Source organism: Hippichthys cyanospilos, chromosome 5 (assembly GCF_059441005.1).
Source record: "Hippichthys cyanospilos isolate Australia breed blue-spotted pipefish chromosome 5, RoL_Hcya_1.0, whole genome shotgun sequence".
In the NCBI taxonomy this organism is placed as follows: Eukaryota; Metazoa; Chordata; class Actinopteri; order Syngnathiformes; family Syngnathidae; genus Hippichthys; species Hippichthys cyanospilos.
The window spans coordinates 10,522,790-10,550,091 of NC_142373.1; the positions used below are offsets into that span (position 1 = coordinate 10,522,790).

General features: G+C 40.8%; 1 protein-coding gene across 1 annotated transcript; it reads left to right on the forward strand.

Moving 5' to 3' along the window:
* Positions 1 to 172: 172 nt before the first annotated feature.
* On the forward strand, positions 173 to 26,505 carry agps (alkylglycerone phosphate synthase). The gene is made up of 20 exons (XM_088415765.1): positions 173 to 405; positions 2,675 to 2,764; positions 5,301 to 5,391; positions 5,470 to 5,590; positions 5,684 to 5,758; positions 7,414 to 7,485; positions 7,956 to 8,035; positions 9,334 to 9,414; positions 10,114 to 10,239; positions 10,428 to 10,536; positions 12,340 to 12,467; positions 13,071 to 13,122; positions 14,270 to 14,346; positions 14,417 to 14,529; positions 16,427 to 16,496; positions 17,046 to 17,107; positions 17,492 to 17,581; positions 18,670 to 18,769; positions 18,856 to 18,913; positions 23,809 to 26,505. The coding sequence occupies exons 1-20, from the start codon at positions 206 to 208 to the stop codon at positions 23,928 to 23,930; spliced, it is 1,917 nt and encodes a 638-aa protein (XP_088271891.1). The 5' UTR covers positions 173 to 205; the 3' UTR covers positions 23,931 to 26,505.
* The last annotated feature ends 797 nt before the right edge of the window (positions 26,506 to 27,302 follow it).

The window sequence follows — 27,302 nt, forward strand, 5'->3', positions numbered from 1 at the left end:
TGACGTTTAATTAATCTTTTACTACGCGCGCAGAACAAAATGTACCAACAAACTGTTATTGATTATAAGTGAAAACGAAACGCGGTTTTCATGAGGTCAACTACCAAACAGTTTGCTTCTTTCCCAGATCCCCCTGAACGCCACCTATTTTCCTCCTCAGCCTTATGACAGTTCCGCTCTCTACCGTCACCAACACGGAAGCAGCATGGCGTCCGACAGTGGCAGCGGCGGCGTCGGCGGTGGCTCCGACAGCCAACGAGTCGCTCAGCAGAGGATGAACATAATTGCAGGGCATTTACGAGCACCGTCGGATAACGGTTCAGCCATTGTAGCAGCGGAGTGCAAAGCTCAGGGGAGCGAGGCGGATGTCGCCCGGCAGGAGAAGACGACGATGCCGAGGAGGAGGTACAAGGCTGTGATGGAGCGGGGGTTTCAGGAGGGTCCACATAGCTTTAGCTACGTAGCCTCTAGCACGGTAAAGGCGGAAAAGAGATAGCGGCGCTGACCTTAGGGGCGATGTATTTACTTTTCAGACGAGCATAAATTCCTTAGTGAGACGCGGAAAAACGGTTTTGGCCAGAATGCTTGTTAGCACTGGATTGATGCCGGGTGGGTGCGGCTTCGTGTATGGCATCGATTGTTTGGATTTCGTTCCCCCGTGGAGACAATAAAGTTACTTTTCATGCATTTGCCGGTTTTCTAGTAACTCGGGAAAAATGAACAATTGACAGCGAACGATGGTTGCATCATCTTTTTTTGAGACTTCTAACTTGTGTACCGAACTTTAGCCAAATAGTTTTACCTTGGTGTTAGTTTCTTATCATAGAACGTGTATCTATCAGCAAGTTTATGTCATTTACTTTTCTCCGCGTTCGACTTTCTCGCGGGGTTTGTTTCACAACCAAGAAACGTGTCCGTGAATTCAACTTCAGCTTCTTTGGTTGATCTGGTTGGCTAAGAATCGCGGTGGTCTGACTTTCAGCCTATCGGCAGATGAGTGGCGTTCAGGGAACCTCGGATAGGATGAGCTGTCATCAACTGTCAAATCGATTTCAACAGCTGCATTTGAGTGTACAAAAGTATTTGGCCCTCTTGTCACTGCGTAATGTTATGGTCAGTGTTATATTGTATATCACCATTTATCTTTTAATATTTCACCTAAAATATTTTGACTTTTGTAATCTTACACTGATAAATCATTATCAGGTTAATGTCCTCCACAAGGAATAACTTGAATAAGATGTAAAACGCAGAACATTTCTCTTACTAAACTGCCACAAAAAACGTACACAAAATGTACCTATTAAGAAATAATAATATTTGAAAGCTTAAATACTACATTTTAAAGACACTATTAAATAGTTATTCAAACGCATCGCATCATATTAAGGGTCACCACAACATGGTTCATTTAAGCACCAAAAGACCACCACACAGAGCGGCTATTATATCCATATTAGCTAATTCCAGTTTAACAAGTTTTTTTCTTTTCCCCATCATTTCTGCATTCTAGTGCAGCTTGTACCTAAGTGGTGTCAGAGGAAAACAATCCTGACATGCTGGTTACACTTTGTCACAAATGAAACCTTGGCTGAGTCCGATATGAGTAGTCAAGTGAAATTCCTTTTACTTTCTTTTTTGCTTGCAGGTGACAACATTTTGTTGAGGAATCTATTCCGTATTAAACTTGCATGATTATCTTAATTGGTAATTGTGAGGTGATTGAACTCGGGTAGTGTTTATGTGAGAAATTCCACTTACGCTTTGAACAGTTGGCGCAGTCATTTTTGGGGTAAAACCCCAACGCTGTGTGAACTTTGAAGCATTGTTCACAAGAAGGAAAGTGTACTTTTCCCGGAATTGTCATTTTTAATGTATTCATTACATAATTGTAGTAGAATGCTATCACCTTGCTGAAATAATCACATATTAAAACACAATCACAAAATTGGAAAAAAAATCTCGATTAGATTAGACCAGTGCTTCTCTTTTTTTTTTTGCAAAGTCCCGCCTGGGAAAGAGAGAACCTTTTGCGTCTTTTTGCGCGTCGCACCGACTGTAGATGCCATTGACTGCCACCTACAGTATGGGAGAATATCGACGCACTGTGAGGGAAAGCCACACCAAGGATAAGCATTCACGCGTCAAGCATAAACCCATCTTTAGATTGTGGTCTTCACAGGTGGCCACTCGCTAGCATTACTAGTTGTCACGGCAACAAAAAGCATTCTCGACATTGGCCCAGCAGTATAGGAGGCGGGGTAAGAAGTGCCTCATTTGCACAGCTTTAAAAGCCCAAGATCCAACCAATATAAGTTTGCACAAGTCGAGAGGAGTATTCTTCTCCAAAATGTTGGATTAGTTCCTAATTTTACGACCTCGGGCCATGAATGTGTAGCGAGACTATGGTAGGTGTGGCTCTCTCCTACTTTTCCATCTATCCCCCCTCCAAACGATAAAAAGGCCTACCTTTTTGAATGGGATGGAAAGTTTTGAATAGCGGAATAAAATCAGCCCGCATTGACGTCATCCTTTGTGCGAGTGGGTATCGGATCATCAGCTGTATTTGGTGTGTCTTGTTGCTTTCCAGGACACGGCCCCGCACTATTTGCCTGTTGTAACGTCTTGCCGTTAATTATTGATCACGTCATGGTTTCCTTCTATTTTCTCCTAGGCAGGAGATTATGAAATGGAACGGTTGGGGCTACAGCGATTCAAGGTTCCTCTTCAATAAGAAAGGCCAAGCAGAATTTACCGGCAAAAGGTACGGGAAGGGTTGGAGCGCACTTCTTTTGTACCTATTCAACAATGCGCCCCGAGGCGAAAAGTAGCTCAGCCTCTCACGTGACCATCTTGTGTAAGGGGTTCTCATGTAACAGAAATCTTGAGGCGTGTTGCATCAATCATTTCATCAGCAACCGCCCCCCCCCCACCCTGCGTTTACAATCTCGTAACATCACACTGCCGCCATCTAGTGGCAATTCTGTAGAAGGTTTGTGTAACTGGTTCTCAACTCTATGACGTTTTCAGCCAAGTACAACTTAATCAGTGCAAAGCATTTTTGGTTTGAAAAAAATACTTAAAACATGCCATCACTGATTGCATTATTAAACGTCAGAACCTTTCAAAAGTAATTTGTTTTGGTCCACAAAAAATAATAAACAAAGTGCTCTCTTGGATCATAAAAGAGATCTGTTACCAAAAGGAAGCAACTTCATTTTTAATAAATATTTGCCCTCAAAAAGAATCAACATAAAATGTCAGACCTGTTCTCAAATAGAAAAAAAAACGGAATAAATATTCGTCCACAGAAAAATATTAAACATAATGTGTCCGCTTTTGGGATTAAAGTAGAGATCTGTTCAGAAAAAAAAAAAAAAAAATTCTCAATAAATATTTGTCCACAAAATATAATCAACATAATGTGTCAGACCTTTTCGCAAAGAGAAATAATTCAAAATAAATATTTGTCCACAGAAAAATATGAACACAAGTGTCCTCTTTGGGGATTACAGTAGAGATCTATTCACAAAATAATCATTAACTTAATTATTCATAAATATTTGTCCGTACAAAATTATTCAACTTAATGTGCCCTGTTTTGGATCATACTAGAGAAGTGTTCACAAAAATAAATCATTAACTTGACAGGTAAAGAGCGGTAGCACGTGCCAAGTTGGATCGAACCATTCTAGTATGGGGGAGAATCTGGCATTTAAAAAAAAAGGATATTGAATAACCTACTGAACATAAAACGTGTTTTGTAAACTTATTTCACTGAAACATTTATTTCAATCAGTAATTACTGTATTTTAAAATACTTTTAGGCAAGTTTGTTTGTTTTCAAGTAAGTTTGTTTTCCCTGTACCCCCCGTTAGAGAATCACTTGTATAAATGATATTCTTTCCCAATTTGGTTGCACTTTATCAAGAAATTTGCTCAAAATCTTGAACGCTGGATTCTTGTAATAATTAACATGCCGTCCGAGGAGGGAACTTCCAGTTTGTGTCAAGAAAGAGACAGTTCCTCAGATTACACTTCCTTAAAAGAAAGCGTAGTCAAAATGTGTGTTTGTAGATAAGTGATGCGGTATTTTAAAAGCGGTGCATAAATAACTAGTGTCGAAGATATACAAAACAATAGCACATTTTGAACATTTCATTTTATAGTGTTTTCAACTATTTTTTAATAATCCAGTTTGTTGAATACACTTCTACTGTACTCAACTTTTAAGCTGCATATTTACATGTGTTATTTTAGAGCTGTTTGGTTTTGAATTCTTTTCATAACTAATGTTAAAATACGATTTAAACAAATCAATATTTTCCTACAAGAGGGTGCTTTGTCTTCATAATAAGACAAAAATGTGCCGCAGTTCTTGCGCAGTGAAATGTGATCCAAAACAAGAGATAAAATTGTCCTTGCTGATAACAATGTTTTGATTTGACTATCAGAGTAGTACCAGAGTTGAACACTATTTTTTTTATTGTCAATTACAATGGCGTGGAAATTCACTGGATCAAAATGAGAGTTATTTATTTATTTTACCTCAACTAATTTCCTGAGACAGTTAAAAAAAAAAAGTAAAATTTATATAAATTACCGTATATTACGCTATTTTTTTTAAATACATAGAATAAAATGCTTTTATTTTTTTGTACAATAAGTATACAAAAAATTGAAAACACTTCTCTAATTGGTGCATCTTAAATACATATGCGCATTAAATACAATAAACAGTATGGAATATAAATCGTTGTTTCACAGGGGTGCAGTCATTATTTTTCCGTGTTTTATTCTTAGCATATGTACAATACAGGAATGTATTCATGTTAGAAAGCATATACATTAAAATATACTGTAAGTGCGTTTCCTTAGCAAAAAAAAAAAAGAATAGGCGTGATGTGGATAAATATAAGGGTTATGTATCAAAATTTCAACATTGAAATGAATCTAGATTTTATGATTATTTTCACAAATACACCGAATTTCGTCTGAGTTTTAGTGGGTGAGTCGTCGTGAGAGAGTGTTTTGATTCGAAGAAAAAATAAATGTAGTTTTCTTGTCAACATTTTATTTCACTTGTACAATTGATTACCATTCGACGACCCCACAGAAAAAAAATCTTACATTTTTTTATGGAGAAGAAAGTGAGCGCAGGAAGAAAATGCACGAAAAGACGAAAGCTATTTAGGAAGTTAATTGTGCGAAACAGGATGTTGCCTAACTGCTCTTGTGTAATCTTGCCTGTTAAAAAAAAAAAGGTGTTCAGACTATGTGTCCTCCTGATGTTTCTCCAGATATAGATTGAGCGGTTTGATCATCCCTGGCCTGAAAGACTGGTTTGAAAGCACTTTTGGAACCAGTCTCCAGCACAAAACTCCAGCAACGGTGAGTCCTCATCATTCATGGCCGTCGTGTCCGCGGGAAGTGGCGGCAAGTCAATGACAACGTTTTGTATTGTCCCAGCCCCTCTTCAACAGCAACGCCGTACAAGCGCCCACTCTTAACCAAGCCTTTGTGGACGATTTGAAATCCGCCGGCATTCCCTTCTCGCACGATGCGGAGGATCGCGTCTTTCGCAGTCACGGTAACGCCCACTGGGAGATGGCTCGGTCTCCTCCGTTTCGTTTTTTTCTTCTTTGTGTGCTCAGGTTGCTAACTCCTCTGATGTCTTTTGCAGGGCATTGCTTACATGAGATCTTTGCCATGCGGGAAGGAAGATTTGGTCGCCTTCCGGATTTGGTGGTGTGGCCTAGTGAGAACCCTGTCTTTTATAGCACTGCCATATCCATTCATTCATTCATTCATTCATGCATTCATTCATTCATGTGATCTTTTGGGAGGAAATGACAATGAGTATGTCATAAGTGTCGCAAGGAGGCTGGTTGGCATCCACTTTGGGTTTGGCCATGACTCAAAAGAACAAAAGGATAATAAAAAATCGAGTTTTCCCTCTCTACAGTATTTGTAGGAGCTAGTTTTCTCGCAAAAAAGTCAAAGTTGATCGTAGGAATAACAGGTGCGAAAGGTCACAGCAAAAATGCACGTATGCAATTCATACGTGAGTCATAGTTTTTCCATCACTGCCAGGCGTTTACCTAAGTGAAGCTCCAGCCCTCCACTTCCACATAGTTCCTTGGAAGATAGATGCCAAAGCATTTGTCCACCTCGACATCCGCTTCGATTTTTGGGTTAATCTAACCTGCATTTAATCCTTTTTTTTAATTTTGTGATTTTTCCTTCCACTATTTTTTTTTTATCCAATATTAGCAGCATCCATTTTGTCACTTTCTGTCAACGGAAAATTATATCAGTTGCTCAAGCGTCCGGTAATGACCGATCACGGCTCCCCAGTTTTCACATGACCAAGCTGTGTTGTCACTTGAGCGCTTTTAAGCGAAACCTTTATTTGTTGACGGCAAATAACAAAATGGCTGCCCCTTGAGATGGATTAAAACAGGTCAATTTTGCTGCTCAATTCATATTCCAAAAATACAATCTTAATCTCAGTTCCGTGTTTGGACTAATGAAGGCACACAAAATATATTACTGTAAAGGAAATACCTGGCTTGACATGTCCTTTAAAAACAAAAATCCAATGCAATTTTTAAAATAAAATAAAAAATCCTGGATGTCTCAATTTTTAAATTATAATATAATCTAATCCTGAATGGATATTTACCATCAATTTCAATAGTCTTGGACAATTCTGATAAACATGTTTGATATTTTCATAATCGTTTCATATTTAAATGTTTTTTTTAATGCATACTTATACAAAATCCTGTTGTGGTTTTGTCTAGCATCCAAAATCTAATGCATACACTAAGGTATGTATTAGTCATAGCAGTATTTGATGACGCAAGTTATTGTTTTGTCACTGTGAACGCCTTACTCAGTCGCCCGCTCACTTCCATGAGAGACTTTGCACACGTTATATCCGAGCTGTTTGTTTTGAGTCCGGTTAAATTCGTCCAAATGTAAATTTAAAACACGGTCACGTGTCTGGTCTCAGTCAGCAGATCGTAGCGGGACGCAGGCATTCCAAGCTGTTTCCACAAACATTTTAGCCCGCTTAAGTGCATCCTCCTCCCTATTGGCCGTGACCTGACGCGGGCCCTCTTATTGGCTGCAAGGCACTTGTATTGATTCGGATCACCGCACTTCATGCAGGCGCACTCCACCTGGGAAAAGCCTCTGGCAAATGAACGCACACCCCGTTTTCCTGCTTGTTCCTTCTCTAATGGCCCCGCCAATATAAACACACCATTTATCACCTCTGTCATATCTCATTTATTCCCCAAAGTGCTTTGAGACTTAATTTATGTTTGCGATCGAGTAGGTTAAATGGTTAATATATATCTATCGGGATGACCTCCATTTTGAAGATGAAGTCTTGTGTCTTTGCAGACTGCCACGATGATGTCGTCAAACTTGTGGAACTGGCATGCAAACACAACGTTTGTTTAATACCATACGGAGGTGAGTTCTCCAATTGCCGGTCAGCCTGTTGAACATAAACAAAGTTCATAGATAAAATGTATGTTCATGCCAAGGTAACTTTACAGGATTGTGTGTTTTTTTTTTTTTTTTTTTTTTTTTAGAGCCAGCCTATTCATTTGTGTCCACAGAAGTGGGCATTTATTTTTTGCTCTATCGTTTTGGATTATTTGGAGATACCTTACTAGGTCGTAGCGTGCTCGGTAGAGGAGATCCGGGCCTTTACGTTGATGTCTCGTCTTTGGATCGGATGTAATTCCATTTGCTATCTCGCTGAGATGGGCAAAGCGTAGACAAATGAAACGCCTGGGTTTCAAGTGGACATTCGTGGGGAAAAAATAGCTTATTCTTCTGCATTATTACTGCAGATTGGTGCAATAGAATGTGTGGTTTTATTAAGTTTTACTTCACTTTTAAGATTTTTTTTAAAGAGTTTCTGTAATCTCATACAGGAGGCACAAGTGTTTCCAGTGCTCTTGAGTGTCCTGCGGATGAAACTCGCTCTATTGTCTCTCTGGATACCTCTCAGATGGTATGTAGGAAAAATTATATCCAGATTTTTCTTTCAGGGATGATACCAATTATTAGTAGTCAAGGATGCTGATACACAACATTTGAAGTCAGGGCCTTCCAGGAAAAGGGAAAATATTGGGGTCCAAAAATGTGAAATTTCTTTGTCAAAATGTAAGCATATTTTTATTGAACACATTTTCATATTGAAAAAAAAAACATTTAGACCATACACATCTTTGTAAAATTCTAACAAAAAGTTCAGGGAGCTCTCAGGGTTCACCAGAATGTCTTTAAATATAAATGACAACTTAAGTAAAAAGCTAAAAGAATTATAGAATATAGAGTTCTCCAATATTTTGAAACTGAAAAAATAAATAGTTTTCTGAAGATGACACATTTGATTGATGTATCAGATCATTAAAAGAGGCAAATACTCATAAAAATTCCAAATCAAAAATTGAAATAATCATATGTTTCTTGCAATTTTGAAGTACTTCAAAACAAATACTTTAACACTGTCACACTAACTACTTCTAAAAACGTTGTGACTTATTTCTGCCATCTTACATGAACTGAAGCAGTGTCTGCATGTTTTCATTGCACTTTTATTTGTCATAGGCAAAATTGAATTAGCAATATTTATTTACATATGTTATTTACATATAATATCTTTTGTTCGCTGTTTTCCCAAGTTGCTGTTTAAAATAGATGAATGCATCCTGCTCTTGTTTATGTGTTATTAAAAAAACAGCAACAACAAAACTAGTAATTATTGGCCACACCCTGTAGTTTTTTTAAGCAACAAAGCCATGATAAATGTAAAATAGCTTCATTCAATGAATCAGATAACATACAAGTAGCATAACAGACATATAATTGTTCAGTAGCATTAATATAAATTCATCTCGGCCACATAAACACGACAACGTTTCCCTTTTACAACAGAATTTAAAACAGCAAATATCCAATACGATGTTATGCTTTGAACTGTGTGAAAACAATAAATACGTTGCTCTCCCACCAGTGGTTTGTGGTCCGGGTCAGAGGTCAAAGGTGAATTGGCTCCAGTGTGCGAAAGAAGCAGCAAAGCAGGAACATAAACTTTATTACCTTTGCAGTGTAATTGATGGCGCAGGAGGGGGTGCGGTGACCCCCTGCAGGTAGAGCCCGGCCTCGTTCCCAAATGAGAAACATATTTGAAATGAGATATTAAATAGTTGAACCTTGGGGAGCTGAATGTTGTGATTTGGCTTACACACACTTTACGATAAACAACTTTACAGTGCGAAAGCCTTCCGTTTTATTTTTCCCTTGCAGAACCGCATTCTGTGGGTTGATGAGAAAAATTTAACCGCCCACTTGGAAGCCGGCATCATTGGGCAGGATTTGGAGCGCCAGGTGAGTGCGGGGATCATTTACTATTTAGTCTTTTTCAGCAGTAAAATGTTCATGTTTTGTTTGGACGCCCTCTTGTGGAAGTTGTTGGGTATTTCCTCAAGTTAACCCCCAACCCACACACACACAAACACACAGCAATGACACGTAAGCACATGTTGAGTCAGGCCAAGGAACCACACTTGGTTCCGTTAACTTAAGTCAAAATGGATGCCACGTGCCTCAATAAAACTAAGTAGAAACATGTGATTTGTCCTGGAAAATCAGGCACAACGGTCAATGAAGAAAAGCATCTTCAACCGTTTTGATTTCTAATTATATCAATAGTGATTGGGAAGTAATTGAGTAATTATTTTAAACAAGAATTACAATTCATTATGCAGACTATTTAGTACAGAATACTCACTTTTGCTTTTTTAAAGGTTTTTTTTAATAGCTGTGTGTGTTTTTTTTTTTAACTAACTCTAACCCTAAACTGCAAACAATGTGGAGATGCAGTGTTCCTAATTGAAGAAAAAAAATGGTAAAAACAAAATTTATGCTATTTGCTGTGTGCCAATGTCTGCGTAATTAACTTTTATTACACCACAACATGCTGCGTACTCGTTTCAGCCCTAAGTTAAATATGAACAAACGACTGCGGTGAATTGGTTCCCGATTCCAATTTTAATATCTTGAACTTCCTCCTTTTGTGTTTGTCAGCTTAACGAGAGCGGCTACTGCACGGGCCACGAGCCGGATTCCATGGAGTTCAGCTCAGTGGGCGGCTGGGTGGCAACCAGAGCGTCGGGCATGAAGAAGAACATCTACGGCAACATCGAGGACCTGGTGCGTGCGCATCCGCTCTTAGGAAGGAAGCACTTTACCAAACATTTACTCATGCCCCCCAACCACAGCTTGAACGGTCCCACATGGCGTGGAGCACTGGTTCTAATTTGTAAACCCCAAAAAGGAAACCGTATTCCTGTCTAAATAGAGCTTGTCGCCTTGTTCTTGCATACCCTGATGGAGAATAGGTTGTCCATGTTAAGATGGTGACGCCACGTGGGGTGATTGAGAAGAGCTGTCAGGGGCCCCGCATGTCTACAGGGCCGGACGTTCACCACTTCATCATGGGATCTGAAGGTCTGCTCGTGTTTTTTTTTTTTTTTTTTCTCGGGGGGCGGCACCATAAGGATTATTCCCATGCTGACACACAGCTCTCCATTGACCTGTCCTTCACCCGGCCGACTGGCTTGTTGATTGCGAGGCAACTGTTGACATTATACGTCGTGCACTTGATATCCATTGCCACATTGATGTTGGAGTTGCCTTGCACCAAATTCTTCTCTGCCGTTTAGATCAAATGACCAAGCGTTTCCTTCAGTGCGCTACAACTTGTGTGGGGGTAATGGATTTTGAAGCAGGTTTTTGATTTCATATCAATGCCACAAGTCTGTTTAATACAAAACAAATCATGACTATAATCGAAGGTGGTCCAAATAGATTTTTTTTTGATAGCCTACGAGGTAGCCGATCCCTGAAGCCCCTCGTGTCACTTTAACATAGTTCCTTGGTATCAATTCCTCGGCGGAGCTCTATCGATTAATCGTCTCGCCGATTAAATCAGCAGGTTATGGCCATCAAACATTGTCGAAAAATAATTGGCCAAATGGCAGATGTTTGCAGCTTATTTCAACTTTTTCTATGTACATTATATACAACAGATGTATACAAGTAACACTTTTGTCGTTATTTATGACGCACAAATCCAAACAATAATGTCGTATCCTCAAATATATATGATAAAATTTGTTAATGTGGTTATTCTGTAAACGAAGGAGGAGCCTAGGGCTTTTGGGTGAGTTTAATGCCTGCTTGCCGCTGGGGAACAACGCGTGTCTCGCATCGTCACATCGGAGACTTCATTAAAGGCTGTGTGAGCTCGTCTAATAAGAGGATGTGCTCGTCACGACGCTATATAGGAACGCAGGGCATGCAATCATAGAGTCCATGTGACTTTTACACATGCACATTGTTAAAAGAGCAGCAATTAAAGAGAAAGATACAGTAGAAAAAATAAGTAGATATAACAAGGAAGCATTTTTCATTGAACATCCATTCGGACTGCCTGTGATCTTTTTTGTTTGTTTGAAGACAATTTTGCTCTTTTAACTTCAATTGAGCTGCAGCTGTTGCCACTAGCAACCGAGCGTTTGCCAAAATAACTGCTGGTGGCGGAATACAGAGATTTTTACCTATGTATTATTAGTATGGATTATGGAAGAACAGCCCGCTTGAAAGAATGTATCAAATGTTAGTTTAAAAAATCTTTTAAGATTAAAAAGAAGAAGTGATTAATTGGGTTCTATAAAGACCCTGAAAATGATTCTTTTGCAGCCTCGTTGCTGTCATCTCAACAATTATGCAAAATATCTTTGATGTCTTCCTCTGTTGCTTTTGTTAAGGGCCCCAACAGATCCAAGCATGGCATCATCAAGCAAAATCAGCGCAACAAATACTCCAAATGTTGATTCGTTCAACTTCAAAACACATTTTCCATGTGTGATGCACACATCTGTTTTTGAAACTATCATCTCCCCCGTATTTCCTGCGTTCCCATTTCCAAGCGCACACAGTGGCGTCTTCTCTCTAATGAAGAGTTTTGGGGGGTCACGAGGTGGGTCAGAGGTTTAGCCGTATCTGTATATGTGCCGCGGCTCTGGGCTTGCCTGCCTTTTGAGAGAGCCTTGCTTTATTTCCTCATGCTCCTCGCTGATAAATCTTTGTTGCCCCCCCTCCAGTAGAAAACCAGATACCCTTGATGAAATGCAAGACAAAGGTCACCACAACAACCTCCAGGACATTTACCAGAACCCTGTTTTTCTTTTTTTCCTAAACATAAATGGCTGGCCTTAACTTACTCCTTTTTATCCCAATTTTTCTCAGGAACCCTGGGTGTGGTCACGGAGGTGACCATGAAGATTCGACCCATGCCAGAGTATCAGAAATACGGCTCGGTGGTCTTCCCCAACTTCGAGAAGGGCGTCGCTTGTCTTCGAGAAGTTGCCAAGCAGGTAACTTGACAATGTTTCACTAAACAGACATTTTTCTACTCTCATATTATTAAGTTTTATTATCATGGATTTTGTTGATGAAGTATTTCTGTGGACCTGTCAGTCACTGTAATTTATTCAAGCACTGATAAGGTGCGCAATGCACGAAGGTTGTGCAAAGAATAGACCTTGATGTCACTACTTTACACACAAACTGAAGTAATCGTAAAATACATATTGTAACTTAAATTATACCCATTCAACTACTTGTACCGCAAACACATGACAAGAATGATTTTCTTTTATTAAAAGTGGCATTCATTGGTTTTATTTAAGCAATGTATTTACAGTTTCCTCCTGCTATTCGTGGGGAGTAAGTACCAGGTCCACCCTTGAATGGTGGAACTCTGCATTGAATTGACACCTGATGAAACTAGTGCTATATAATTCATGGGCCGATTAATCGGTAATCTGTATTGTCCTATACTGATACTTGCCCATCCCTACAAAAAAGAACATCAAACATAATTATATTTTTTAAACTTTGTTTTACTCATGAAATTACTAAGATACATCATGTTGACTTTCATTTCTTCTGTCATTCTTTTTGTCTCTTTATTTTAGAGGTGTGCTCCTGCGTCTATTCGACTAATGGATAACGAGCAATTTAAATTTGGTAAGTTCCATCGGACCCTTTTTGGGTCACATGAACTCATTTTTTTTAACATGATTAAAATCCCATCTATTATTTAAAACTGCGACCTAATCTTCTTTTATCTTGCTCCATCAATGAACGATACTGCTTGTATTTTCATTTCACCTGAAGATAAACTCCAAGGGGATGAAAAATGGCTCTCGGCCTTAGCGAAGCGGTCATTCCATTGAGGTTTTACGACGCTGTTCCTTAAGGTCTGGCCGATGCATCTGGCATTACCAGAGATCTGAGTAAAACTCCCCCAGCCTCCGGGGATCTCATTATCTCGCCGAGATTTCCGCTTTTCACCAAGTAGGCACTTCTGAGCATTAAGCAAGCTGGATGAAGCCACCAGGTTTTCCCACTAATAACTAAAACTCCCATCTCCATGATACCTTCTCCAGCTTATTAGTGGCTTCTTTCATACTTTTAATCATGTTGAGTGCGGCCAATTGATGCCTTCTCAGATTGGGACCACGCATGCAATTTAGTCGCGCCCGTCGACGCATTCAAGATGAAAAATGAGATAGTTGTCACCATCGCTGGACTTTTACATGCAAAAGGGAGGCGCGGAGAACAAAGGATGGAAGATATTAAGAGAAAAATCACACTCGGTGACGTCTTTTGCGGGTGTTGCATTATTAATTAAACCGGGTGAGAGTTCTGACAGAGGGAAAGACACATAGTCAAAGCTGATAGTGGACAAAATCAGGCCACTAAGTGATAAAGAGACTGGAGCATGCGCTGGAAGAAATAAATGAACTGTTAAGTCTGGGCGACATGTCACGTGACTTGATTGATAGCCGTCCCCTTGGCCCCGGGCCCCCATTTTGCTTGTCCGCAGACACTTTTTGTGTGTCTGATCAGGAATAAATCAAAAAAACGTGCACGCGAGGAAGACTTCACTTCAGCTTCCGATCAAAAAGTTGTGATTTGTCGCCGGCGGGCACGACCCGTCGCAAAGGTATTCAAACGTTGCCGTTTAGTTTTTCCTCCCTTCTTTGGTTGAGAGCGCAAATGACCCTCGGCGGGCCTGAACGTGCTGATTCCTGTACCGTGAGAGGTTAAGGCGACGTTTGAAACCAAATCCCGGTCTTCACGGCTGACCCTTAACTCGCTGCGTCCGCAGGTCACGCCCTCAAGCCTCAAGTGTCGTCACTTTTCACCTCCTTTCTGGACGGCCTGAAGAAACTGTACATCACCAAGGTAAAGCTCGCGCACAAGCCGCTGCAAGTGTTTCTCATGAAAAATGAACCTCAGCCTCTTAAATCCTCAGTTCAAAGGCTTCGACCAGAACCGCTTGTGCGTGGCAACCCTGCTGTTTGAGGGCGATCGGGAGAAGGTCCTACAGCACGAGAAGCAAGTTTATGATATTGCCGCAAAATTCGGGTCAGTACTTTCCTCCGCCTTGTATGTATGATTGTGAAGGAAGCACACAACGTTCTCCAAATAAGTGTACAATGTGTGTGTGTTTTTTCATGCTACAAAGTGGATGACAAAGTTTTTTTGTTCCCCCTTTTTACGGCATTTTTCCCGCTTTACGGCATCAACAGCAATTACAAAATTCAAACTTGATGGTCAATGTGCCTGCGTATGACTGCGAGTCGCACCTCGATCATACATCACATGCGTCACTGCATACGTCACTACAATGCTGGTCTGCTATTGGCCGGCGTCACAGCTCCCTAAGATGCTGGTCTGCTATTGGTCGGCGTCACAGTGTCACTAAGATGCTGGTATGTTATTCGGTTGAGTCATGTCATTGTGCAATGAAATTCCACTTGCTTAATGCTAGCGTATAATGCAAAACACCACTGACAGGCTAACGGAAATTAGCATAGATATTTTAGTAATACGAAACCTTCAATATAGCACAGCATTCGGGTTAATTGCTAATTTCTGTGATTTGACCTTTATTTTAGTTTATTATTTAGTGGATTTCTTTTCTTGGATTTGGCCCTTTTACTCCTTCACACGTTGCACACAAGCATGTCAGGTCACGCAACCCTCAAAAGAAATCACTCGCCTCACTTCACTTCACTTTAGCAACCCTAAGTAGAAGTAGCGGTGAGAAGGACGCTGTGGGCTTGGTGTTGTTTGTCTTAGTTTGTGGTGATGGATCACCTGTGGATGTCCTCCTGCCAGGCCCGCCTTTGTGGGTGCTGATCAATGAGGTCTTGTGGGGGGAAATCAGTTACACATCAAGCACACTGGGATGCTCCACACATGATTTAGGTCAATTTGAAACATTCAGTTACAGTTATGCTACCTCACAGCGCAGAGTAGAAAGATTTGGGCTCATTTTTCACTGCAAGAGTAAGACCATTAAAATCATTAAACATGTCATTTTCTTAATACTTTTTGGCCTTAATATTAAGTTACGTGTCCACTGGTCCAGTCCAAAACAAACATGAAAAAACAAAATGTGTAAGAGAGCTAGCAATTCTATTTTTTTTATTATTATTATGATTATTTCCTTGTTTACGCTCAAGGTCAAGAGTCGTTTTAAAATCATTCAAGCAAACTAGCATGAAAATTTCCAGTAAAATTTCTCAATCAATTAAAGATACATTATGCAAATTATTGTTTGAAGTTGGCGCCGTCAAGTGGAAACAACATTGGATTTAGAACCGTGCTATTTTAGCTGTGGTAAACACTTTTAGTTTTAATTCATTTGTTATTTTACTTACCAAATTATTAAAAACACCTGAACGCACCACAAAATTCTTTTTGGCCTCTGGATCAAAGCAGAACTTTGCAGTGCTGAGAAAAGTATCCATTTATGTGCAATTTTGTTTTAACCTATGCTACGCTTTGTTCCAAGAAGTATGTTCCTCGATGCTTTGTATTGATTGTTCATGATTATTCGATTTTTATTGGCAAAACAGTAAAACTGACCTTCTGATAAGCAGCAATCGCATCATAAGAAAGTCGGCAGGTGCACCGAGCATCCCCGACTTGATTGCATTATTTCCAGTAAGAGCCCATCAAGTGCCATTGATGGATAAATGCAGCTTGGTGAGGGATATTTTCCTCTGTTGTGGGGAAACAGCCTAAATCGATATAGCGATTTTCTAATGAGCTTGGCCTGATTAGTTTGGGTGCTAGATGAAAATTTGATTACACACCGCAGGTGATGGATGTGCGGCTGACCTGTGGCGACTCGCACAGCGCGGCCCCATTGATCTGCGCATTGTTGGATTGACGGGCTCGCACGCAGCTGCTGTGAGAGCGCTTCACAAAGAAGCCACTGTTGAAGATTAACCCCGTTATCTTTTTTTTCCAGAGGCCTGGCAGCTGGAGAGGACAATGGGCAGAGAGGCTACATGTTGACCTTTGTCATCGCTTACCTCCGGGTGGGTGACCGCCCTGCTTTTTTTTTTTTTTCCCTTTCTTTCAGCTGGGCAGAACACAAGGAGACTGCAGAATGTGACCTCCGGGCCCTTGATTTGATGTGGTCGTAGTTATTGTGTTTTGATTTTGAATTCTTCTTTCGTTTTAAGACTGTTCCCATGTGTCATAGCTAAAGGCTAACCCATGATTAGCATCCTTTCGACTTGGCCTTCAAAGAAAGACAGGAAAGAAATGAATGAAGAGAGAAAGGAAAAGATTGCAGAAAAGAAAGTAAATAAAAAAAAACAGTTCCTGTGAGTAACCTAGCTATATATAATATATATATATATATATAAATATATAAAGCTTTTGAGATAGCTAGCAACATAGATAACTGCCTTTATGCCGCAAATTGGCATTAGGAAATCTTTTTTTTTTATTTCATCTAAAGTACATGAATATCTAATGTGATCTTACTTTGTCTTGTCCGAGCTATGCAATTTAGTGAAAAAGAGTGAAGCATCAACATGATCTTTTCCAACTTCCTCATGTTGATTTTTGTCTTTGGACAGGACTTGGGGATGGACTACTATGTGATAGGCGAATCTTTTGAGACGTCCGTGCCCTGGGACAGGTAAATACACAATTGTGGTGAATTTTGCAACGGACGCATTTAGGTACAAACCACTTGAACCGGAGTCCCGCGCGATTGCAACGCGCTTCGCATTTCGTCCTCGTTGTCATCGTCGCCCCTCGTTGCGTAACACATGTGACGGGAGAGACGGAGGGAGAGCGCAGACGCTCGGCTCATTAGGCATCCTCCTCCTCGTCCTCTACATGGCCGCACATGCTGGCGGCCATTTCTGCACCAATGGGAACCTCTTTAGCTGTTGTTCAACTCTACTTCCTCTTACCCCTTTTTGTAAAATCTTTACTGCCCAATGTAGTCCATATGCATTCTATGCCACATTAAAGACAAATCTAAGTTGTGTTTGATTTTTTTTTCCCTCGCTTGCAGGGTTTTGGACATCTGCCGGAATGTCAAAGCTCGCATCATCGGGGAGTGTAAAAAGAAAGGAGTGCAGTTTCCGCCATTATCCACATGCAGGTAACATTTGTGGTTGTGATGGATCGTCTCAGTTGTTTTCTGCATGCATCCAAGTGTGCCTTTTTTGGTGGGTGGGGCCAATCATGAAAGTCATCAATGAGTTTCACAAGCCATGCATTGTTACTTTTTCAATTCGAGCTAAAGCGTCCTCCGTTGACGCAGACCGGCTGTGCAAACTCTGCCTTAAAGGACACGGACACTCTAAAAAAGGATTACTTTTCACCCAGCTACCTTTAAAGTGTTTAATGTGGTGCTCTAGCAAGGTCTACCCTAAGGAGCACCAATTATTGCACATTTTACACCCGCTTTCTCGTTTCTTTTTGAAATCAGCCTGTTTATAGGGCTGACAGTTTACCCAGTCACATAAACTGACAGCCTAATGGTGAGCTTTTGTTACCGTGGTGACCAGAGGCCTCAGTCCTGGGAGACTTACAAAACGAGAGCCTCGGGTACTGCAGACAGGAAAAACACAAAAACTGGCTCAACTCTGTTGTGGGATTATTATGTGAATTAGTGCACATTGACTGGCTCCCAGACACATCCAACAATTCCAACAAATTCATAAATGATATTTCTTACTTTCTTCTTCTTTGAGCATAATTAAAATATATACTTTTGCATGTAGCATAAAGCCTGAGAGCCTTCATCAAAGTTTGACAGAGGCTGCGAACAGGCTGAAGAGAGCCAGGCGGCTGCTCTATGCCGGTGAACAGATTAGGCCTCAGCCTGATTATGCTACAGCTATTCATTTCCCGGGCCCGCCCTGTCACATGATTGATTTGTCCATTTAACCTCTGAGGCAGCCAGCGTGCCAGGTGATGGGCCATGTCAAATGAACAAGGGCTCTGCCCTCAGCTCCTCGGCGGGGAACGAGGATGCAAGAGAGACTCCAAGCAGGACGACTAGACTCTCCTTTGTTGGTCTCCAACAATGTTATTTTATTCAACTGTCAGTTGATTCATAACGATTTTTTAAAAAATGTATGCCAGAAGATTCCGGATCTGTCAAATGCCATATCAGATATTAGGAAGCCGAGCCTCAAACATTCATGCGCACGTTTGCAAGTTTTTACATCTTTTTGTTTTCAGGGTGACTCAAACATATGACGCCGGTGCCTGTGTCTACTTTTACTTCGCATTCAACTACCGAGGCCTCGCCGATCCAGTGCACGTGCACGAACAAGTGGAGGTGCCGCATTTAGTCTGCTTGATGCCAAATTACGCTCCCAAATTGTGAATAAATGATTAAAGTGTGATATTTGCATTTCCCCGCAGCACGCCGCTAGAGAAGAGATCCTTGCCAATGGCGGCAGTTTATCACATCACCATGGAGGTAGGGCAACTTCACGTGGATTATATGTGAGGAATATCATAACTGCATGGAAGACTAAAACTGCCAACATTTTAAAATAAAAGTGAAGATAAAAATGGATGTTAGAAAAGATTGGAAAAAAAGAAAAATAAATATATCGTACAAACAACAATTATATATACAAACATACATATACGTAGTCCAAATAAACAAAACACAAGCTATTTTTGTATTCATTTTGATCATCTGTCTGAATTTTAGCACCCCCCCCAATCAAAGCACGTGGAGGCCTGTTTATCCAATGTCTATTAAACCGTGTATTTAAGTATATTAAATACGGTATATTAAACCGTAAATATACCATTTTGCGGCATGTTAGGGTGTTTCAGAAAGAAATAGCTAGTAGTTGGCCTTGATTCTTCAATTTCCTTTTATTATTATTATTATTACATTTCTTCTTTGTATTTTCCTTGTCAAACCCATGTTTCATTGCCTCCTACAGGCCAGTATTGGTACTGTGGTGATGGGATTATGCTCAAAATAAGCATACACGTGCCGCTGCATGTTTTTGGCGCTCTGGTGAGACATTAACTCTCAGGCCCGGTTCACGGGTCCAGCTTACCGGGCATGTTCCGGCTGCTGCGACCGAGCCATTTGTTCATCGCGGGCGCGACCAAATGAAACGCGAGCCGGGCCGAGCCATTTTGCCAAACGCCCGCCTTTATCTATATTGCCATCCGCCTGGCTGTTTTCATACATCACTTCAGGCTATTCATCACGCCTGTCAAAAACAGTATGCAGCGAATCAGCCGCGATATTAAATTGCAATTTCTCCCCAAAGGCGGGGACGGCCACAAAATTAAAAGATCGCTAATATAAAGGAGGGCGGTGGGGGCCGGCGTAAATGATGCCGCCAGACAGCGCTGCCGCTTGAATGCTGACCTCCAAACGGTGGCCCGGGCCACCCCGGGGAGCTGACGGCGAGGGGAGGGGGACCTAGCCATGCGGCTCCCGCGCGCCGGGCCCACTCTGTAATTGTGATTAATAACAGCGGGCCTCGCTATCTGCCCGCCGACAGACCAGTTTGTCTGGCTACAATCAGCCGCTGACAAATGGAGCCACTTGCGCTGGGTTTTGTGTATCAAAGCAAACAGATGTAGTCAAGGATGGCCAGGTTGGAGGGCACAGTGGGAAATACACTTTTTTTATGTCCGGCGATCCACCACTGTCTCCGCGGGACACCAAACCATGCTAACGTGCGCTTGTAAGTGAGTGACTTTACCCAAAGGCGCCTTAAGCCTCTTTCGCACAGAGACCCTGCAAAGTCGCTGCATCAGAAGCATGGCGTCGGCTATTCATCAGCAGGGCGTTGGCTATTCATCTGCCCGTCCCTCTTAGGATGGGTCACACACATTACATCATCTTAGGTACCAGGGGACATGCAAAAAAAAAATAAAACAACACTAATATATATATATAGAGGAGAAAAAAAACTGCTAATTTTGCGTTGAAGCAGTACCGGCCCCGTGGCTGTGTGAAAGGGGTACGTGTCATCCCTGTGATTGACAGGCGATCAATCTGGGTGCCCCCTCGCCTCTTGCTCTAAACTCATGTGGGATGGTCCCGAGACCCCCCCCCCGTGACCCCGAACAGGAGAAGCCTGATAGAAAATAGATGTCTGCTTGTAAAAGCACCGCTTCAAGTGGGTCACCGCTGCAGCGGCGGCAGCAACGTGGAGCCTGGCAGCATCCATCATCTGCGCAGCGCTCCATCTATCAATACTTGGGGGTTCTCTCCCTTGACCTCCACCCGTCGGCGAGGATCCCCCTCGTCCTCGCTTTCGCCGCCGACTAAAGGCGGAGACGATTCAGTTGCGCTCCGCCTTACGGCGGCGGGACAAAGCCTTTGCCCGGACGGCCGGCGAGGCGCGGCGCGGCGCGGCGCACCTCTGGCTCTTTTTTCGCTCAGCTGCGTGACCGCCCGCCGGAGATTGATGGCGACGGCGGGCGAGCGAGAGAGCCGGCGCGACAAGATAGATGTGTAAATTATCACGCTGATGGAGGCAATGATGCAGTCCCGCCACCTTCTGTTTTCTCTCCTTCCCAGGAGGAGGCGTGGAGGTGGAACCGAAGGGAGGGGGGGTGATGCTCCTGGAGAGCTCCATTTTTTTTTTTTTTTTTTGTAAGTTATGACAGAGCAGCTGATTGGTCCCTCTGTCACCATCTGGAGGTGCATGTGCTATCAGAACCCCCCCGGTGACCCCCATGTCTGCCCTCTTGTGTCAGGAGGCCCTCACAGCCTGATCCCCATCTGGGTCGCTTGGCTGGACTCAAATAACTAATATGTCAGGGCCCGTCCTATCTACACAGGGGGGGTGGGGGTTCCCCTTATCTCCTGTGATTACTCTGCGACTTTTGAGTATTTACACAGTGAGACGCACCTGTTCTCAGGCTGATCCTTTTCCAAACGATAGCGATGGCACCACCTCCAAAAGATCGCATTCATTTCTTTTTTTTTTAATAATGGCTACTATCTGAACCGGGGGGTCCGAGGGCCACGTCCTAAGAAATCCAAGGACGAAAGGGCCACAATTGATCGTCTTTGCTTTGTCTTTGTAAAACTGCTCGAGTCAATCAATCATTTATTTGTCATTGACAGAATTAGCTCATTATTTATAAATTTGGTACTGCAGAAAATCAAACTAGAAGAGGGAAAAAAGTAGAAGTAAAAAAAAAGTTCCAGAATTAAGAAGTAAAAAAAGTTTTTAAAAAAAGTGTTAAACGAATAATCATGCGTGTTTGTAGTTATATTATATTATATATATATATATTAAATATAAATATATATATTATATTGGGTGCATTTGGAGTTGTTGTTTAAACCCAAATCAGAAAAAAAAGGACAAAATTGTGAAGTAAATGGAAGAAAAAACAGAAGTTGAAAAAAGTTTTTAAAAAATCATGAAGAACCAATAATGGTGGAAAATATGATTGCAAAAATACATTGGTGTGAATAAAATGGCCAAGTTGCATTTAATTTGGGCATGAGTTAAAAAAAAGTGGTTATAAGTTAAAAAAAAAAAAAGTTGGCGTAACGAATAGTTAAGTTACAAAATGAAATTCAAAAAGGTCATAGCAAGTAAAAAAGTAGTAAAAAAGTAAAAAAAACTAAAGTAAGTTAAAAAAGTAAAAAAAAAGTAAAAAAAATCCATGTAAATAAAATCTTAAAGTAGAAAAATAGAACTAGTGAGTGTTCAAAAAAAAGTAAAGAAGTAAAAGCTACAAAAAGGAAGTAATAGTGGAAAGTAAAAAATTCAAAAATGAGGGGCAAAAAACATGTGGAAAATGTCTTTACAAATAGACATCCAATGAATAAAATGGCAAAGTACAAAATCCGCCAACAATTAGAAGTTTAAAAAAAATTAAATGTGTCAGTTCAAATAAACAGAGGACATAAAAAAAAAATATTAATTTTAGAGGTCCCTCATGAAAGTAAAAAAAAAAAAAAAAAAACGTACTCATTGGGGCCACCCTTCTAAGTCCCAGCGTCCTCACTGGAGGATTTCCGACGCGGCCTCATTTGTTTGGCTGTACTGTAATATAATTGGCTCCGCAGGCAAAATGGAGCCGACGGCGGACCCAAACGAACAGGCCGGCTCTCGGGAAGCCTTTCCCATTTTTGTTCCAAATGTCGGACGGAGTTTAGGGGCTGCCCGGGCGAGAGGCAGAGCCAGTGAGGGTGGCCCGGTCGGGCCGGGCGCCCCGCGACTCGGCCCCTCCTCCTCCAGTGGGAGCGCACGCGCACACACACACAAAGGGGGGCGGCGGTGGTGGGGGGGGCTAATGACTTTGATAGTCTGCTGAGCTCTATAAATCACGCCATGCAAAACATTTCTCCTGGCTGAATAAAAGCATTTATCACCCTCTGTTTATTCACTCACTCTCCGAAGATTGATTGGCTCGCAGCAGCCTGCCGAGCAATCAGCCGTGCCCGTGCGCCCCCCTGCCCACTCCAAACATCGCCGCCCCCCCACCCCCTCCCTCCCTCCCTTTCACTCTTCGTCCTCAACCATCCATTCAGTTCTCTTCAGTCTCTGCAGCGGGGAAACTTCATTTACTATCATTATTATTATTATCGTCATCATTGTGGAACTTAGCAATACTTTTCTGCAGTTTGTTTAGCCATGTGTATTTTCTGAGTCTGTTTTTGAAAAAAAAAAAAAAAAAACTTGACTGCCAAACCAACAGTATATCATTTTCAAATGATAAATTCACGGTAAAGAAATAATTCAAACAAAGTATTAAATATCTCTTGCATTGAGTTTATCCGTTTTTCTTAAAGAAGTTGATTTGAAATTACGTCAAAAGAAAATGCAAAGTAACTGCAACTAACCATTCATTTTAATACAATTATAATTTAATTCACCCCTCCACACTCTAAATGCTACTATGAGATTAAGTTGTATTTTTAAACGCAAAATAAATTGTGTATGTATGTGTATATACAGTATACATATGTATATGAATGTAATGTCTATTCAAATATAATATGGAATGTACCATCTTATATATTTTTTAATTAATAATCATGATTAATCATCTGATAATCAATGAACATTAAAACAAACAAGTTTTAATTTCTTTTTATTTTTATTCCAGAACAGGACATTTATTTCAAATCGACAGTGCAATAACAGAGCAGTTTTCAAACTGGGGGTGCCGGCCCATTGGGGGGCACAGTGTTATGGCGGAATTATTGCAAATTATACTGGCTTGGAAAACCAGTGTCATTAAAAAAAAAAAAAAAAAAAGTTTCATGATCACTGAAGTGATCAAACCTTTGATGAAATAAATCATCTTCCATGGAGCATAACAAAAAGCGATGAATGAAAAGCTTTTTCCTTGTGTGCCCCCTAGTGGGCAAACTTCGCAAGGAGTGGATGAGGGAGAGCATCTCCAACGTGGGCCTGGGCATGCTGCAGTCCGTCAAAGACTACGTGGACCCCGCCAACATCTTTGGAAACAGGAACCTCCTTTAACTCCGCCCCACGCAGCCGCCAAAATCATGCAAAGAGATTCTAGAATTTGAAATGGACTTCTGAACGTATTTGAGGTACCGGTTTACGCTCCTTTTGATCATACGCTATTTGGTGTCACTCGGATGCCGGTGAGGATTTGGCCAACTGAAGTCAACCCAAAAGTGTAAACGGCGCATTCTGGTCCGGATTGTGTTTGTGGAGGTCGGGATTTGCCGGCGAAAGCCACGCCCGTTTTGACCCCTGCTGTCATTTTTTTTTTTTTTTTTTTTTAAACAAGGCCATCACAGTTGCTCAGGATTCGGCAAACAACCAATCACAGTTCATCCCAAAAAAACAGGTGAGCCATGAGTAGTCGCTGAGCTACGGTGATGTCATTTTTAGACGCCTGTAAGTAGCAAAATGGCCGCCTCCTCAACGAAATAAAAATGTGGATTTTGCTGCCTAAATCGTAGCTCCACAAGCACAATATTATTAGAATGCCGTTTTTTTTTTTTTTTTAAACTAGCGTTAAGGCCACATGTTCTCCTGAGAGACTGTCGAGTCATTCGTGTCCACAGTAGTGGACAATGGTTTTAAGTCTATATCTTTTGACTCATAGCGGTTGCCCTATTAATCCCTAGCGTGCTCAGAAGAAGACATCCTGACTTTTCCGATGACGCCTCATGTCGGATGCAGTTCACTTTGCTGAGACAAAATGGACACATTAATGGACACAAATTGGATTGGTCTCAGAATATTACAATTGTTGTATGGAGTCATAATAGCCTACTAGGATTAATTTCCACTATGTGCTTAAAATACATCTTATAACCCTGCCTCTTCACTTATGTCCATTGTGGTGTCCAATTTGTCTCAGTGAGACACCAAAGTAAATTGTATCCCACCACTGGAAATGCCAGGATATCCTCTAATGGGGACACTAGGACTTAGTAGGCTAGCTTCAAAGAGTCAAAAGATAGTAGACAAAAAAAAAATGTCCACTTATGTGGACACAAATCAATAGGGTGTCTCTCAGGAGGATAGACTGATTGTGTTCATTACTCGTGCCACTTTTGGATGTCTAATGTTCTTTATATCCACTAGTAAGCACAATTGGACAATGTCTTACTAGTAACTTTTTCTTTTTTTTTTCAAGCGAGAACCTGCCAGCCAATTTTGAGCATTCTGACTGATCATATTGCGTGTTTTTTTTTTTTTTAATCTCCATACGTCCTCCAAAAAATAAATTTAAAAAAATCAATTGAGATTGATGGCCCTCCTCAGTAAGTTCGCTGTTGACGCCTTTTTACGTCAATGGCGCTCAAAGTGTCAAACTCCATCTACTAGCGATCACTAGTAAAATGACTGTCCCACAAGTACCCCCCCCCCCCCCCCCCCCCCCCCACTACTGTATGACATTTGTGCAACACTAACAGGACAAGTGCAGGTTACTAGTGAGACAAAACTGCACTAGTTTACATCCATGCCACTAGTGAGGCTTTTTTTTTTTTTGGGTGTGAATTTAACGTCACTAGTAGCGCGCGGTTAAAAATCCCAACACAATTTTGCCTCACTAGCGACGCATGAGGACAAACGCATACTAGTACACAAAGTGTGTCGTTCCACTAGTGTAACGATTTGTCTTCTGGTAGTGAAACGTTGTTTTTTTTTGAAATGGCTTTTCATCATGTTGTTACTGAAGCTCTTGTGCCTTCCGGAAAGCTTTTGTCTGCCTCCCCCGTTTCGAAATGTGCTCGTCTACTTCCTTGTCGCACCGATGACGTGTTGCCATATTTTTATTTTTTTTTTCTGTGGGGGACTGAAGAAATTAACCCCTACCTTGATGTATCACAAATAATGTATTACTTTGTGTTTTTGTACTCCCAAAATGCTAGTGTTTTTGTTTTGTTTTTTCTTCATTGACTCCTTCACTACCAGCTCGGTTAAAATGCATCTTTTGACGGCTTTTTCCGTCAATGGCAGTGAACGTGTTAATAACGCCGCCGTGTTTTGCTCGTGTTACCAAAGACTAAAAAAAAATACAAAATTAATTTTGAATCCTCATATGCAACTCTTTTTAGTAGTTTTGAAGTTTCCATTTAAATATTTTTTTCTTTTTTTTTTTTTTCTTGAAGCAGCTTATCATCAAATCATTAGGTACACATCCTACTCAATGGGCGGATCTAATTGTATGCTTTTGTGAAGATAATAATGCTCATTTGATATTCCTGGGGATGAGCCAATACTGAAAAGGATGCGTAAAAATGCTCCGATACTACAACACAGATACCACATGATCACTCTAAAATATACCATTATTTTGGGTCAATATAAAAAAAATGGATGAAACACATTTGTATTGTGCATCCCTGGTATTGAAATGATCATGTGACCCATTTGTGTCCATTTTATTTTCCCCAATCGATGGATTGATTTCAGAGCTGCTGCTTGACTTTTTTTTTTTTTAACTTGTCAACAAATGTGTGTGCTTTTGACTATTATATGGAATTCCTTTTTGCTATCCCCTCCTGATAATACGATAACATCCAGTGTGTTTGGTCACCGCCCTTTGTGCAATAAAAACAAGTAAACCACACTTTTTTTTTCCCATTTGGGGATTTATAACCAGCGAGGGGGGCAGAGCGCATGCCTGCCTCACAGATCTGTGTCCCCCAGTTTGCTTCCAGGTTAGTCGCTCCTCTGTGGAGTTTGCATGTTCTCCCCATGCCTGTATGGGTTTTTCTCCAGGTTCTCTGCTGTCCTCGTCACGGATTCATTTTTGCAAAAAAAATGACCATGTATAGGAAAATAAATAAGCATATAAAGCAAGAGGGCATTTTTTTGCCCCATCCAAAAAAAAACAACTCCCATTTACTGTATGGAAAAAGAAAAATAACAATGCATCAAGGCATTTTTTTTTCTCTTGCAAAAAAATAACGACCATGTATAGCAAGTCTTTTCCTAAAAAAAAAAAAAACACCAAATACTAGGGCGTTATTTATGTCCTTCTCCTGCAGTAAAACGACCGTAAGAATGTTTATCGCAAAGAACGACCGTGGCTTATTTTTGCAAAAAAAAAAAAAAGAAGAAAAGAAATAAAGAGCATGTTTAGTAAGGCATTTTTTGGCACAAAAAAATTCCAAAACAACCCTGTTTAGTAGGGCAAATTCTTTTAGAACAAAAAATCACGTATTTGGCCTTTTTTTTTTATATAAAGACGTTTTTTTTTTTTTTTACATTTTTTTTTAATGAAATAACCACGTATAAGGCGTTTTTTTAAAGTTTAATTTAAAAAAAAGTTTTTCCCAAGAAAAAAATGCTTTATTTGTTTTTATTTTTATTTTTTTTTCAAAAAACGACCATGTATAGTAAGGCTTATTTTTGCAAAAAAAA

What these genes read in the sequence shown, in the direction of transcription:
- agps (XM_088415765.1), top strand. Translation starts at nt 206, where the DNA reads ATGGCGTCCGACAGTGGCAGCGGCGGCGTCGGCGGTGGCTCCGACAGC. An exon ending in GCAGAATTTACCGGCAAAAG is followed by an intron (nt 2,765 to 5,300) that starts GTACGGGAAGGG and finishes ATGTTTCTCCAG; the next exon opens with ATATAGATTGAGCGGTTTGA. An exon ending in GGCAGGATTTGGAGCGCCAG is followed by an intron (nt 9,415 to 10,113) that starts GTGAGTGCGGGG and finishes TGTGTTTGTCAG; the next exon opens with CTTAACGAGAGCGGCTACTG.